The sequence below is a fragment of the Martes martes genome (assembly GCF_963455335.1).
Source record: "Martes martes genome assembly, chromosome: 10".
Classification (NCBI taxonomy): Eukaryota; Metazoa; Chordata; class Mammalia; order Carnivora; family Mustelidae; genus Martes; species Martes martes.
In genome coordinates, this window is record NC_137898.1 from 77,672,172 (window position 1) to 77,690,042 (window position 17,871).

Genomic DNA, 17,871 nt, shown 5'->3' on the forward strand with positions numbered 1-17,871 from the left:
ATGAAAAAATGCTCCACATCACTCGGCATCAGGGAAATACAAATCAAAACCACAATGAGATACCACCTCACACCAATCAGAATGGCTAAAATTAACAAGTCAAGAAATGACAGATGCTGGCAAGAATGCGGAGAGAGGGGAACCCTCCTACATTGTTGGTGGGAATGCAAGCTGGTGCAACCACTCTGGAAAACAGTGTGGAGGTTCCTCAAAAAACTGAAAATAGAGCTACCCTATGACCCAGCAATTGCACTACTGGGTATATATCCTAAAGATACAAACATGGTGCTCCAAAGGGGCACGTGCACCCGAATGTTTATAGCAGCAATGTCCACAATAGCCAAACTATGGAAAGAACCTACATGTCCATCAACAGATGAATGGATAATGAAGATGTGGTATATATACACAATGGAATACTATGCAACCATCAAAAGAAATGAAATCTTGCCATTTGCGATGATGTGGATGGAACTAGAGGGTATCATGCTTAGCGAAATAAGTCAATCGGAGAAAGACAACTATATTATGATCTCTTTGATATGAGGAAGTGGAGATGCAATGTGGGGGGCGTTGGGGGCAGGTAGGAAAAGAAAAAATGAAAGAAGATGGGATCGGGAGGGAGACAAACCATAAAAGACTCAATCTCAAAAAACAGACTGAGGGTTGCTGGGGGTAGGGGTGACGGGAGAGGGTGGTGGGGAAATGGACATTGGGGAGGGTATGGGCTATGATGAGTGCTGTGAAATGTGTAAACCTGGCGATTCACAGACCTGTACCCCTGGGGATAAAAATACATTATATGTTTATTAAAATAAATAAATTAATTAAAAAGAAAAAGAAAGATGCATCTTGATTTGAGTTATGTTAAAATGTAAAAAATGCACATCCTACAATTGAGGGAAATACGATATTGTTATGTCCATTTAACAGATGACTGAAGAACAGAGGGATAAAGAACTTGACCGGGTCATCCATTAGTAACAGTGAAACCTCAATTTGTTGGACTTAGAACCTCTGCTCTTAGCCATATGTTTCTTTTGAGTTGCTTAAAATGAATTTGGAAGAAAAAAAGACAAACAAGATGAATCATTTCGGTAGTAATGCAGATTATGCCTAAGTGGTGAAGAGTTTCAAGAATGTATCTGGGAATGTTTACAAAAGTTTCAGAGAAGGAAAATCCATAAAGATTGATTGATTGATTGATTGATTCAGAGCAAATAAAGAAAGTAGTAATTAGGGAAAGCTTTCTAAAAGAGGCAGAACTCTAGCTGCGTTTTAAAATTTGTACTGAAGGGGTGCCTGGGTGGCTCAGTGGGTTAAGCCTCTGCCTTCGGCTCAGGTCATGATCCCAGGACCTCAGGTCATGATCCCAGGGTCCTGGGATCGAGCTTCGCATCAGGCTCTCTGCTCAGCGCGGAGCCTGCTTCCCCCTCTCTCTCTCTCTGCCTGCCTCTCTGCCTACTTGTGATCTCTGTCTGTCAAATAAATAAATAAAATCTTAAAAAAATAAAATAAAATATATACTGAAGGGAGAGAAGGTCTCATAATTTAAAGAGCTTCTCATAACATTTACACAGTTGAGACATGGTTGTAGTAAATGTCAAGATCCTCTGTGACCTTCAGTTACAAAATTGAGAGCAATCATAAGAATAATTAGAGGGGAATTACATTCTATTTTACTTCTCATATATATATGTATATATACATACATACATATATATACTACTAAATACTATAGTTATTGCAATAAAGGTCATATAAACCTGTAAAATGTTAAAGATGCATAGAAGGAAGAAAAGAAAACAATCTAATGCATCATGAGAAAAAATTAGCAAGATATTCCTACAAGGATGGGGTTGAGGAAAAGAAATCTTCACTGGCCACAATTCCAACCTCTCTTGCTGCTCCACACCCCACACTTCCCCCAATTCAGAAATGTGTCTTTTGCTGCTTCAAGAAATCTCTCATGAACATTCTAAATGTCTATCTATAGGGAGATACTTAAACACATTTTGGACTATCCCTCTGATGAACTGTTACACAGCCATTAAATGATGTTTAAGAAGGTTTTAATGACATGGGGAAAACTTGTGGTATCATGTTAAGCAAAATACAGGTATAGAACAAAGGTTAAACAGGAAATAAACCAAAATGTCCATAATGGTTGCATCTTTGAGATAGTATTTTAAGTAATAGGGTGAAGCTCCTTTCTACATCTTGACCTTGTTTGTACTTTCTACATTTTCTGTATTGGATGTCTCGCTTTTATGAAGACGGAACCGGTTTTAGTTGGGTCAAAAGAGCAACTAAAATTATTCATTTTTGACGGCAAAAAGTAACTCAGGAGGGAGGAAGAAGGTGCCAATCAGGCATGGGGAAGGGTCCAACAGGGCTGTGGGCCAACTGGGGTGAACCCTCACAGGCTGCTATGCCCTGATGGTGAGAACTGGCAAGGGACATAGTTCTTCTGTGCTGACTGGCCTTCTAGGCGTCCTTAATGGAGTTATGGGGGTAGAGGGAAGAATGATTAGAACATAGCAAAGGAGCCTTTTCCTCACTGGAACTCGGAGGGAGAGAATCCCCACAAGGGTCTCTGTCTGACAAGGTTGAAAGGCTCGGGAGAGCCCGGGGGGTGGGTAGGAGAAAGAAATTAATTTCTTGCACAAAATCCAGACAGGTTGGAGAATGGTTAATTCAGGCATGCATGAGATAAGCAAAGCAATCCCTCTCAAATGTCTTCTTCTCCTTTTTCATGCCGCCACTCAACATGCATGTCCTGAGCATCTTCTTTTGTTTAGAACTGGGCTCTCCAGTGGGGTGAATAATGGATCATTCCAACTTTAATAATACCTCCCCTTAGCCACTCGCATTGAGGAAGCTAAATATCAGTGGTTTATCTTGCAATTAACAAGGCAGAGGGGCTATTATGAAAGGTAATGGAAATTAGACCCAAGGTTATATTGCTAACCTACTGGTGGATCAGCAAATACGGAGGAGTGACATACAAGCATCATTTTTGTTTTGCCTTATGGCTTGCACTCAGCTATAGGCTGTATGTCCGGATGGCGAGGGATGGGACCTAGACACTTCAAAAAGAGATAGCAATTTTTATTTATTTTTTATTAATTGTTTTTATTAACATATAATGTATTATTTGCCCCAGGGGTACAGGTCTGTGAATCGTCAGGTTTACACACGACACAGCACTCACCATAACACATACCCTCCGCAATGTCCATAACCCAAACATCCTCTCCATAACTCCCTTCCCCAAGTAACCCTCAGTTTGTTTTGTGAGATTAAGAGTTTCTTATGGGGGCGCCTGGGTGGCTCAGTGGGTTAAGCCTCTGCCTTCAGCTCAGGTCATGATCTCAGGGCCCTGGGATTGAGCCCTGCATCGGGCTCTCTGCTCAGCAGGGAGCTTGCTTCCCCCTCTCTCTCTCTGCCTGCCTCTCTGCCTACTTGTGATCTCTGTCTGTCAAATAAATAAAATATTTTAAAAAAAAAAGAGTCTCTGATTGTTTGTCTCTCTCCTGATCTCATCTTGTTTCATTTTTTCCTTCCCTACCCCGCAAACGCCCCACTCTGCCTCTCAAATTCCTCTATCAGGGAGATCATATGATAATTGTCTTTCTCTGACTGACTTATTTCAGTCAGCATAATATCCTCTAGCTCCATCCACGTTGTTGCAAATGGCAAGATTTCATTTCTTTTGATGGCTGCATAGTATTCCATTGTATATATGTGTATATATATATATATATATATATATATATATATATATACACATATATACACACCACAAGGAGATAGCACTTTAAATGTGACTTTCATTTGAGACTTTTACAATGTGATTATCTTGCTAATTTATGTGAGTATGTGAGTTTATTTGTGACTCCACTGCAAGGTTCTGGGTCAGCCACAGGGGATGCATAGATGTGGTGCCTGGCATTCATTTGTTGTAGCATACGTATGAATGAACATTTATTAACTGCCTTCGATGTGAGGCACTAACCTAGGTATTTTATTTTATTTAATCTTAACAGCAATCTGAAAAGTGGGATGACTAATCCCGTTTACAAGTGAGGAGACTAAAGGTCAGCGAAGTTAAGTAGTTTGTCAAAAGTTAGATAAATAGGGGGCGCCTGGGTGGCTCAGTGGGTTAAGCCTCTGCCTTCAGCTCAGGTCATGATCTCAGGGTCCTGGGATCGAGCCCCACATTGGGCTCTCTGCTCAGTGGGGAGCCTGCTTCTCCCTCTCTCTCTGCCTGCTGCTCTGCCTACTTGTGATTCTCTCTCTCTCTCTGTCAAATAAAAAAAAAAGTTAGATAAATAGGAAGTGATAGGGTTGAGATTTGGAACTAAGTCTCTGATTCTCTCTGGTTCTAACTAGATGTCACAGGTCTGCACAATAGAATCAACTGAGAAGCTTTTAAAAAAAATACTGATGCCCTATTCCTAGACTCTAGATACTTTAATTTCATGGGTTTGCAATGAGACCTCAGCAGCAAGAGTTTATAAAGCTCCTTGGTGAGTCAATCAGAAATCAAGGCTGGGTCCCACAGTAACTCAAGTGTGCTCAAGCCTAGCTCTTGGGAGGGAGATATGAAATTTGAGGAGAAAAAACAGTGAGGAATACAATAAGTTTTCATGTCTTGAGTAAACATCCGTTGATAACAGAAAGGTCAAATTGGAAAGAAATTTGTAGTCTGGAATGAAAAATCTGCCATTTTGCAAATTCAGAAAATCAAGCTGTAGGCTTAATTGGAACATTTCTAATGGATGAGTAATTCTTCCCTAGCAATGAACATTAACCAAAATGTATAAAAATCTGTTTGTTATTTCTTCAGGTAAAACATCTGAAACAAAGGTAACACTAATAAATTCTTTCTATTTCTTCTCATTTGTTTCAGGAGAAATAAACACCTACAGGTGGAATGTTCCTAAAAGATCTGGTCCAGGACCAAATGACCCAAATTGTATTCCATCAGTTTACTATTCAACAGTAAACTTTGTAAAGGTAAGACTGAGAAATAAACCAAAATGCCTTAAGTAATATGGCTTTAAACCAAATATTCAAGTTATCACAACTTGGATGGGTATATGTAAGGGTGTAATGGTCGAGAGCAGGAATTTCAAATGATGGCCATGCACATTTGTTAACATTGTCTATGGTTGAGTTGAGTGGTATTAAGAAAACAAAATTCAAATGAGTAAATTTTAGAGATTTCATTGGCTTTATTCAACAATTCATGATTTGGGCAGCTTCCCTTCTACACATAGAAAGGATCTCTGAAGAACTGTACAAAATGAAAGACTTGTATAGGCAGAAGGGGGCAAAACAAGGAAGTTACTAGCAAAGAGTGGATTGTTTATGGCAAGGTCACCTTCCTTTAAGGGATAGCAGGGGTCTGTCAAGCAGATTACCTAGTGCTAGTGATCGACTAGTTTAAGATTCTGTTCCTGGGAGAGATTGAAACTGGAATTAACCTAGGAAGTAAGTCTTGGTTTGGTGATATGGGCTTAGCACAAGTGACTCCATTATGTACCTGTTGTCTTTTTTTTTTTAAGATTTTATTTATTTATTTGACAGACAGAGATCACAAGTAGGCAGAGGCTGGCAGAGAGAGAGGAGGAAGCAGGCTCCCTCCTGAGCTGAGAGCCCGATGCGGGGCTCGATCCCAGGACCCTGGGATCATGACCTGAGCCAAGGGCAGAGGCTTTAACCCACTGAGCCACCCAGGTGCCCCTGTCGTCATGCTTTTTGTTGAATCTCTGTGGTATTCATAGGTCACAGATTCAGGTTTACATTTCTTAAGTTGGTCATTCTCTTCATTCTTTTTTCAATGTTCCAGTCTTCGCGAGACCATTTGCTCATTTAGCAGCTATGAACATGCATTTCAAGCTTTTGAAGGAATACAGTGCACCAGGGAGACTACTGTGATGATTATAAGCAGAACAATCCCCACTTTCTGGTGTGCACTTTGGAGCCAGGATCCCCAAGGCAAACCAATCAAAATCAAATAAGTCAAAGAAAGACCAGGTTGAAGGAGTCACTTTCTAAAACCAAGTGGCTTATTCAGTGGTTTTGTGTATCTGAGTTTCAACTTCCCAAGAAATGCTATCCAGGTGCAAGTGGCGGTGGCCACAGCACAAACACCTCCTTGTTCAGCTAAAAGGTAATAAAAGGCTATCCTATGATCCAGGACAACTTTGACCTTGCAAAGATGGGGACTGCTCATGAGATCTTTTTGTGATTGGGGCTGATATGATTCAGATAATCAGAAGAATGTAGGGGGGCAAATGTGCTATGATTTGTATATGCATTTGTGTGTAACTGAACAAAGTACGGTCATAACTGGAGAAAGGAAAAATAAGACATGGATATTCTGACCATAAAAGTTGGACTTTGTAAGTGATTCCAAAGTGGTGGTGGTGGTGGTCAATTAGGAATAGAAGAAAAACTGGTCAGAGGGTGTACCACAGGGTCTTTAGCATCATAGTCTTTGATGACAAATCCAGCAGTCTGGAACCTTAACCCCACCTTAACAAGGGCCTGGAAGATATAGATGATGGTGTTATCTTTCCAGACCAATGCCAGAGCAAAGGAAAGAAAGAGAAGGAAGAGTTTCATGTTTAGTTAAAGTATGAAGCTTTGATGTGGTATCTTCAATGGGAACAGTCTACCTCAACATTGGTTATTTCTTTTCCTAGTCAATTTGATTTGGAAATCTCCAACCTTTGTACAGAATCAGATGACAGGTAGATCCTTCTTCAGCTCAGTAGTCAGGAGCACTTGATAAGCACTTCCCTTGAGCCTCAGTCTTACAAAAATATCAGAGTACAATAATAACTCTCTGTGAATAATAAAAGACTTTAACATTATCCATGGTTAAAGGTATAATGAGAGTTCATTATCATGGAATTCACAAGGAAATTTGGTTATTTCTGTAACATACAACATTTTAAAAATAATAACTGGAATTATACTGATAACATGATATTAGGATGTATCAAATTTCTAGGAATTTTACACAATTTCTAGAACATTTATAATATGTATTTGTACAAATATAATATAAAGAAGTCTTAGCATTACTTCTTATTTTGTTATGTTTCCCATGTGATTTAATGTATCAAATTAGTGCAACATCTCTCTTCTAATAAGGAGAGAGAACAAATCTTTTTTTTTTTTTAAAGATCTATTTATTTACTTGAGAGCGAGAGAGGGTGAAAGGGGAGGGGCAGAGGGAGAACCCCAAGCAGACTCCCCACTGAGTGCAGAGCCTGATGCATGGCTCAGTCTCATGACCCTGAGATCACAACGTGAGCCAAAACCAAGAGTCGGATGCTCAACTGACTGAGCCACCCAGGTGTCCCAAGAACAAATCTTTTGAAATGTTCCAGGGACCCTCTCAAAATATCTTAAAAGTTGGTTCATGGCCAAAAAGACTCCATTTAAAATTTGATTCAGGGAAAGTTTCTCAAAAATATCAAAAGGTTAAAAAATACTTGGCCAGGGGCTCCTGGGTGGCTCGGTTGTTCAGCGTCTGCCCTCAGCTCAGGTCATGATCTCAGGGTCTCAGGATCGAGCCCTGTGTCAGGCTCCCTGCTAGACAGGAAGCCTGCTTCTCCCTCCACTCCCCCTGCTTGTGTCTCCTCTCTCAGTGTCTCTCTCTCTGTCAAATAAATAAATAAAACCTTAAAAAAAATACTTGGCTAAATAGGATCATAGTTTGCTGTGAAACAATGAGTAGTTATCCATTTAACCAGAGTCATAAGTCTTCATGAGGCAAATACAGAATGCTAAATAGTTCTAAGAAAATCTTAGCTCTTTTAGTAGAGAACACTCAGTTCTCTTACATAATCAAAGACTTGATAAAGACAACATTAAATACGGAATATTATTTTGGTAAGACAGAATCTCTGTTTTCTAGGCAGATTACTTCAAAGGTAAAACACATACGCACACAACCATACTATTGTTTATCAAGAGCAAACCAGTTATCCAAGAAAACTTTGTCTTTTTAACAGAGAGGAAACCAAATTCTAACTTCATACCAGTGTATTTTTTTTAAAAGTGTGATTAACATACTATTAGTTATAGGGTACAATATATTGACTCAACAATTCTATGTATCACTCAGTGCTCACCACAATAAGTATTAGTCACCACCTGTCACCCTACAACATTATTCCAATACTATTGTAATAATGTTTGTGATAAAATGTATGTAACATTTCCTATGCTGTATTCTTCATCTCCTAGATTTATTTATTCTATAACTGGAATTTTGTTCCTCATAATCTCCTTCATCTAGTTCACCCAACCCCCCCCATTGTCTCTCTGACAACTACCAGTTTATTTTCTGTATTTAAGGGTCTCAGTTTTTGTTTATTTGCTTATTTGTTCTTTCTTTCTCTGTTCATTTGTTTTGTTTTTTAGATATTTTTTCTTACTTTCTAGAAGTGAAATCATATGGTATTTTAATTTCTCTGACATATTTTTCTTAGCATATTACCCTCCAGTTTCATCCATGTTGTCATAAATGACAAGGTCTCACAAATCTTTTTTACAGGCCTAGATATGTGTGTGTGTGTGTGTGTGTGTGTGTGTGTGTATATATATATAAAATCTTCTTTACCCGTTCATCTATAAATAGGCACTTGGGTTGCTTTCAAATCTTGACTATCGTGAATATGATGCAATAAACATAGGGGTGTATGTATCTTTTTGATACCCAGTAGTGGAATTACTGGAACATACAGCATTTCTGGTTTTAATTATGAGGAACCTCCTTACCGTTTTCCACAGTGGCTGCACCAATTTACATTCCCACCAATGGTGCAAGAGGGTTCCTACTTCTCCACATCCTCACCAACACTTGTTATTTCTTAGCTTTTTGATTCTAGCCCTTCTGACAGTTGTAAGGTGATATCTCATCATTGTTTTGATTTGCATTTCCTTGATGACTAGTGATTTTGAGCATCTTTCATGTGTCTGTAGTCCATCTGTATATCTTCTTTGAAAAAATGTCTACTCAAATCCTCTGCACATCTTTAAATTTGATTATTTGCTTTTTGGTGTTGAGTTAAGTTCCTTATATATTTTTAATATTAACTCCTTATTAAAGATGATTTGCAAATATCTTCTCCCATTTAATAGGTTGCCTTTTCATTTTGTTATTGGTTTCATTGATTGTACGAAAGCTTTTTATTTTGGTGTAATTCCAATTTTTTAATTTTTTGCTTTTGTTCCCCTTACCTGAGAGATATACCTAGAAAAATGTGCTATGGCTGATGTCAGAGATTTTACTGCCTGTGCTCTCTTTAAGGATTCTTATGGGTTCATCTCACATTTAGGTCTTTAATCCATTTCAGTTCATTTTTCTGTGTGGTATAAGAATGTGTCCCAGTTTCATTCTTTTGCATGTAGCTGTTTGGTTTTCCCAACACCATTTATTGAAGAGACTGTCTTTTCCTCATTGTATATTTTTCCCTCCTTTATCCTAGATTAATTGATCATATAATCATAAGTTTATTTCTGTCTCTCTGTTCTGTTCTATTGGTCTATGTCTCTATTTCTGTGCCAATATCATACTACTTTGATTACTACAGCTTTGTAATATAGCGTGAAATCTGGGATTGTGATATCTAAAGTTTTGTTCTTTCTCAACATTGCTTTGATTTGTAGTACTTTGTGGTTACATACAGATTTTAGTTCATTTGTACTAGTTCTGTAAAAAATGCTATTAGTATTTTGATAGAGATTGCATTGAATATGTAGATTGCTTTGGGTAGTATAGACATTTTAACAATATTTATTCTTCTAATCCATGGGCATGGAATACCTTTCCAGTTGTGTCATCCTTGGGTTCCTTCATCGATGCTTTATAGTTTTCAGAGTACTGGTCTCACACATCCTTGGTTAAATTTATTCCTAAATATTTTGCTCTTTTTTGGTACAATTGTAAATGGGATTATTTTCTTAATTTCTCTTTCTGCTACTTCATTATTAGTGTATAGATATGCACCAGTTTCCTGTATATTAACTTTGCTTTCTGCAACTTTGCTGAATTCGTTTATCAGTTCTAATAGTTCTTTGGTGGAGCCTTTAGGGTTTCCTATATGTAACATCATGGGATCTGTAAATAGTGACAATTGTACTTCTTCCTTATCAATTTGGATGCTTTTTATTTCTTCTTCTCATCTCATTGCTATGGCCAGGGCTTCTGGTACTATGTTGAGTAGAAATGGTGAGAATGGATTTTTTTTTGTCTTGTTCATGATGTTAGGTTCATGAACTAACTCTGAACTTTGTTCAGAGTTTTTATCATAAATGAATGTTGAATCTTGTCAAATGCTTTTTCTGCATCTATTGAGATGATTATATGGTTTTTATCCTTTCTCTTATAATATGATATATCACATTGATTGATTTGCAAATATTGAACCATCCTTGCATTCCTGGAGTAAATTCCGCTTGACTGTGGGGAATGATTTTAACTTTAATGTTGAATTCTGTTTGCTAACATGTTGTTAAGGATTTTTATAACCATGTTCATCAGAGATACTGGGGTGTAGGTTTTTGTTTTGTTTTGCTTTGTTTTATAGTGTCTTCGTCTAGTTTTGGCATCAGGATAACATACAGATCTTGTCCACTTATGAACCCATGGCAGCCTCAGGCAGGCCCCTCAACTTTACAGGGACAAACCCTCCCCTGTGCATCCATAGCAGGCAAAGCAGATCCTTGCAGCTCACTTCTCTGAGGGCACACACATTTCTGCCACAACAGTACAGCACACAACCCACATAGGAGACACCCCTGTATCACCTGTATCACCAGGGTGTGCTACAGGACCTCTTCTACAAAGGCCACTACTTCAAGAGCAGGGATGTGGTTGGCTTCCCTACTACATAGAAACAAACACAGAGTGTTAGACAAAATGAAGAGAGAGAGAAATATGGGCCAAATGAAAGAATAAGACACAATCACAGCAAAAGAGCTAAATGAAATGAGATAAGCAATATGCCTAATAAAGAATTCAAACTAATGGTCATAAAGATACTGGATTTAAGAGCAGATGAACTCAATGAACACTTCAAAAAAGAGATAGAAAATACAAAAAGGAAACAGTCAGCAATGAAGAATTCAATAACTGAAATTAAAAATATATATCTATACACTACAGGGAATCAACAACAGATTACAGGATGCAGAAAAATGGGTCAGTGATCTGGAGGACAGAGAATGGAAAGCAACCAAGCAGAAAAATTTTAAAAAGAATAAAAAGAATAGTAAAAATGAGGATATGTTATGGAAACCCAACGACAACATCAAACATGATACTACTCACATTATAAGGATCTCAGAGAAAAAAGAGAAAGGGGAGCTGAAAAATTAATTGAAGAAATAATAGCTGAAAACTTCCCAAATCTGGGGAAGAAAATGGACATCCTGAACTAAAAAGCACAGATGCTTCTAGTAAGATTAACCCAAGGAAGTCCACAGCAAGACACACAATAATTAAAATGGCAAAAGTAATGATAAAAAGGAGATTTTAAAAGCATCAAGAGAAAAGAAAATAGTTACATACAAGGGAAATTCCATAAGGCTCTCACCTGGTTTTTCAGCAGAAACTTCCCAGGCCAGAAGAGAATGGCATGATATAGTCAAAGTGCTAAAAGGAAAAAAACCTGCAACTAAGAATACACTACCCAGAAAAGTTATCATTCACAGTAGAAGGAGAGATAAAGTGTTTCCCAGACAAACAAAAGTTAAGAAGTTTATCACCATTAAACCAGCTTTAGGAGAAATGTTGAAGGAAATTCTTTGAATGAAAAGAAAAGGCATAACCAGAGGAAAACTCTGAAAGGAAAGACTTTCACAGGTAATAGCAAACATATATTATAGGTAGTAGATTAATCACTTACAAAGTCATTGTGAAGGTTAAAACAGAGAAGTAGCAAAATTGATTATATCTACAAAAATTAGTCAAAAGAAACACAAACTAAAAAGATGCAAAATATGAAATCATATACATTATATGTGGAAGGCAGTAGAAATATATTGCTTTTAGAATATGTTTGAATTTAAGCAACCATCAACAACATAAACTGCTATGTACATAAGATATCATATATAACTCTAATGGTAACCACAAATAAAAAACCTATAATCGATTTAAAAAATGAAGAGAAAGGAATCCAAACAACACTAAAGAAAGCCATCAAACTATAAGGGAAGAAAGGAAGAGAAGAAAGAATGCAAAAGAACTAAAAAACAGCCAGAAAACAGTTAACAAAAGGGTAATAAGTACACACCTATCAATAATTTCTTAAAATATAGATGATAAATGTTCCAATTAAAGACATAGGATGCCTGAATGGATAAAAAAAAAAAAGACCCATCCATATGCTGCTTACAAGAGATTCACTTCACACCTAAAGACATACAGAAACTGAAAGCAAAGAGCTAGAAAAGCATAACAAGCAAATAGAAGTGAACAACAACAAAAAAAGGACAGGCAATACTTATATCAGATATATATACTTTTTTTTCTTTGGACAGATATATAGACTTCAAAAGAAAGACTGTAGTAAGAGGCAAAGAAGGTCATTACACAATGATAGAGGAAACAATCCAACAAGAGGATAAAATAATGTAAATATTTATGCACTGAACATAGAGTACCTAAATAAATAAAGCAACAGACATAAAAAGAGAAATTGACATAATACAATAAGAGAAGGGGACTCTAGTACCCCACTTACATCAGTGGATAGATCACCCAAACAGAAAATCAACAAGGAAATGTTGGCTTTGAACAACACATTAGACCAGCTAGAACTAACAGATATGTACAGAACATTTTAAACCCAAACAGCAGAATACACATTCTTTTTAAGTGCACATGGAATATTCTCCAGGACAGATCACATATTAGGACACAAAACATGTCTCAATAAATTTAAGAAGATTGAAATCATATCAAGCATCCTTTCTGACCACAACTATATGAAACTAGAAGTCAAGTACAAGAAAAAAATCCTGAAAAGAATGCAATTACATGGAAGCTAAAAATATGATACCAAACAATAAATGAGTCAATCAAGAAGTCAAAGAGGAAATACAAAAAATAAATGGAGACAAATGAAAATGAAGATACAATGGCCCAAAATCTTTGTGATGCAGCCATAGCAATTTTAAGAGGGAAGTTTATAGCAATACCTCAAGAAGCAAGAAAAATCTCAAATAATTTATCCTTACCCCTAAAGAAACTAGAAAAAGAACAATGACCAACACTAGTAGAAGAAAGGAAATAATACAGATCAGAGTAGAAATAAGTGAATTAGAGACTTAAATAAATAAATAAATAAATAGAAAAGATCAATGAACCCTGGAGCTGGTTCTTTGAAAAGATTGACAAAATTGATAAACCTTTAGCCAGACACATTAAGAGAAAAAGAGAGAGGACTCAAATAAAATCAGAAATGAAAAAAGAGACATAACAACTGACATCACAGAAATATAAAAGATTATAGGAGAATATTATGAAAAATTACTGGAAAAATTGGACAACCTAGAAGAAATGGATAAATTCCTGGAAACATATAATCTTCCAAAACTGAATCAGAAAAATAGGAAATTTTAACAGACCAATTACTGGTAATGAAATTGAATCTGTAATCAAAATACTCCCAACAAACGAAAGTCTGTGACTTCACATGTGAATTCTATGATACATTTAAATGAAAATTAATATCTATTCTTCTCAAACTATTCCAAAAATAGAAGAGGAAGGGAAACTTCCAAACTCACTCTACAAGGTCAGCATTACCCATATATTGTGTACTTTTGATATTAAAATTTTGTTTTGTTTTGTTTTGTTTTGATATTAAATTTTTTTTTACTTAAATTTATTATAGTCTAAGCCAGCTTGACTCACATAAAATGTCTTTCCTCAGATTACCTTCTACAAGCCATCTACAACTTCCTTTTTTACATCCAAATTTTGTCCTTTGCTTTTCCTCTTCCTTATTCTGAAATAATCAGCCTCACTCTAGGACAAAATTACTTTCTTTTCCCTCAACAAAAATGCATCTCCATTTCTCATACCTTCTTTTACCAAAAACACACAGGCTAGTTTCCTTACAAACAGAGTCATTTCCCTTATTGTTTCTAGTAGCTTGAATATATTGAATTTTTAACCATTAATCACCATAATTTCTAGTGAAAATAAAAAAGTAAACAATTGTTAACTGTCTTTTACACTAGCATTCTGTGGTTTGACAAATTTATAAATGCATTTCAAAATTTATAGAAATATATTCTACCTCATAGTAAACTTTTCAATGGGGCATACAACTTGTTTATTAATAAACCCAAATATCTTAAGTTTCTTGCTCATAAGAAGTAAAAAAAAGTAAGTAAACCCACGTTCAGTAATTAGCATTTCTGTATTTTATCTGGAAATGATCTAGATATTAAGTTATTATTCATCATTTCATTTCACTTAGCAAAACTCTAAAGTTTTAAGTTATCAAAAAGATGTGAGAAGACTATTTAAGTAGACATACCATAAAATACCACTATTGCTTAAAGGTTCACCTAAATATCACCAGCATTTTTCACAGAATTAAAACAAACAGTCCTAAAATGTGTATGGAAACACAAAAGACCCTAAGTAGCCAAAGAATCTTGAAAAAGAAAAACAAAGCTGCCAGTACCACAATTCTGGACTTTGAACACTATTACAAAGCTGTAGTCATCAAGACACCATGGTACTGGCACAAAAAACAGACACATAGATCCATGGAACAGAATAAAAAACCCAGAAATGGATCCAGAACTATAAGGTCAACTAATCTTTGACAGAAAAGGAAAGAGTATCCAGTGGAAAAAAGACAATCTCTTCAACAAATGGTGTTGGGAAAACTGGACAGCCACATGCAAAAGAATGAAACTTGACCACTTTTTTACATCATACACAAAATTAAATTCAAAAATGGATGAAAGACCTAAATGTGAGACAAGGAACCATCAAAATCCCAGAGAACACAGGCAGCAACCTCTTTGACATCATCCGTAGCAACTGCTTACTAGACAGGTCTCTGGAGGCAAGGGAAACAAAGGCTGGGATTTCACCAAGATAAAAAGCTTTTGGGGGTACCTGGGTGGCTTAGTTGGTTAAACATCTGACTCTTGATTTTGGCTCAGGTCATGATCTCAGTATTGTGAGATTGAGTCCCCCCATTAGTCTCCATGCTCAGTGTAGAATCTGCTTGAGATTCTTTCTCTCTCTCTCTTTCTCTCCATCCACCCGTCCTCCTACTATCCTAAATAAATAAATAAATAAATAAAATCTTTGTTTTAAAAAAAGGCAAAGGAAACAACAGAACTAAAAGACAACCTACGGAATGGGAGAAAATGCAAATTCACATCTCTGATAAAGGGTTAGTATCCAAAATATATAAAAACTTACCCAAACCAACACCCAAAAACCAAATAATCCAGTTAAGAAATGGTCAGAAAACATGAACAGACATTCTTTCACAGAAGACATACAGACGGCCAACAGACACATGGAAAGATACTCCATATCACTCGTCATCAGGGAAATACAAATCAAAACCAGGATGAGATACCACCCCTCACCTGTCAGAATGGCTAAAATCAACAACACAGGAAACCCCAGATTTTGGCAGGGACGTGGAAAAGGGAAACCCTCTTGCACTGTAGGTGGGAATACAAGCTGGTACAGTCATTCTGGAAAACAGTATGGAGGTTCCTCAAAAACTTAAAAATAGAACTACTTTATGATCCAGCAATTGCACTGCTAGTTATTTATCTAAAGGATATAAAAATACAGATTCAAAGGAGTGCATGCCATCCAATGTTTATAGGAGCATGATCAACAATAGCCAAACTAAGGAAAAAGCCCAAATGTCCATTTGATTAATGAATGGATAAAGAAGACGTGATATGTGTGTGTGTGTGTGTGTGTGTGTGTGTGTGTGATGGAATATTACTTGACCATCAAAAAGAATGAAACCTTGTCATTTATAATGACATGGCTGGAGCTAGAGAGTATTATGCTAAGGGAAATAAGTCAGTCGGAGAAAGAAAAATACCTATGATTTCACTCAGATGTGGAACTTAAGAAACAAAACAGATGAGCATAAGGGAAGGGGGGAAAGAGAGAGAGGGAAGCAAACCATAAGAGACTCTTAATGATAGAGAACAAACTGAAAGTTGATGGAGGGGAGCAAAGGAAACGGTCAAATAGGTGATGGGTATGAAGGAGGGCACTTGTCATGATGAGTACTGGGTGTTATATATAAGTGATGAATCCCTGAATTCTGCTCCCAAAACAATATTACACTATATGTTAACTAACTAGAATTTAAATAAAAACTTCAAACATTAAAAAAGTTCACCCAAAAACTCTAATTCTAGTTACATCTATTAAATTCACTTGTTTTTTAACAATCATGTTTAGAATACTTATGAAAATTTCATCATACAAATTATTTTTCTTGTTAACAAAATTCTTAACAGAGGTAATGTGGACTTAATTAATAAACCCATGTAGAATAAAAGTTGCAGGTCTGCATTATTGAATGTTAATAATTCTAAAGACATGTACATTTTAATTAAGCTATCAGACTTAATTAGCTTTAATACTGAATACTTTTCCCAGATCACATGAACCCAGAAAGCATTTGGGTTAATTTCTATTATATTTTTCAGAATTTTATAAATACTTAATTCATTTAAGTATTTAATTTTCTTTAAGTCAATTAAATAGAGCTCTTTTACAAATTCATTTTGGCAATACTATCTAAAACACACACACACACACAAAACACACACACACACACAGATATAAACAGATCTTATAGATTCTGTTCTAAAATGTTGCCATGAATCAAGCACAATAATACAAAATCCAATAGTTATAAAAGAAGTTAGATCTAAATTGTGTTACTGATAGATGGAAGAAGTTAAGGTTACCCATTAAGATGGTCAAAGCTTTTTATTACTATTTGTGGAGAAGACACGATTTTTCATTTGCCCAAGTTCCAAAGAAACTCCCCACCTCCTTGTTTTTCTTCTGATAAGAATTACCTCCATGAAGTTTGTATTTCAAAGAGATGACTAGATAAGAGTTCCTGGAGAACACCAGGTAGAATATTTCCAGTCTCAAAGGCACAGGGAAAGAATGCCAGTTTTTCCAAAAGAACTGGGCAGAACTATTTCCTGAGGTCAGAATTTTTACAGTATTTGAAAGCTTTTTGTAATAAGTCGATGAGGTTTGCGGGATTGGTAAATTGGTAATAGGTGGATTTTGAATTGTTTCTAGAGCTGCATTTTTGGTTTTGTCAAGATTTGTGAAATAAGGGTAGTTGCTTTAATTCCTCAAAGAATTGGGTTGCAGCCTAAATGATATCAAAGGGATGATGTACCCATCTAACCTCATTATTTTCAATTTGGCTTTTTAAAAATATATGTCAGAAGAGGATTTCCAGCTAAGATGAAAATCAAAAAATTTCTATGGATTTAGAACTGTTTGTCTCTGGAATGTTTTAGTAAATCCTTCTACAAATGCTTGAGATGTTTTTCTTTCCCTCTGGCTACATCATTTCATTTTTGCCAGGAGATCTAAAAAAATTTCTCTCAGGGTCTCATTATCAGCTTCCAATCTGGTCAACTTCTTGCCACAGAACTATTTAAAAAATTCTTGTAAATATCTTGTCACCTTTCAGCCAGGAAAATATTTCTGGCAGTACTGAATACTCCTTGTATAGAAAAGCAGTCCCTGAAGAGGGTAAAAGATACTAATTTCCCAAGATCCAAAGTCACATG

At 36.2% G+C, this 17,871-nt stretch overlaps 1 protein-coding gene across 1 annotated transcript in view; it reads left to right on the forward strand.

Annotated features, from left to right (window-relative positions):
* Positions 1 to 17,871, forward strand: part of HEPHL1 (hephaestin like 1) — a 94,443-nt gene that overhangs the window by 62,719 nt on the left and 13,853 nt on the right. The window contains exon 15 of the mRNA XM_080816833.1: positions 4,916 to 5,022. Within this exon, the coding sequence (XP_080672959.1) occupies positions 4,916 to 5,022 (107 nt within the window). The remainder of the gene's footprint in view (positions 1 to 4,915; positions 5,023 to 17,871) is intronic.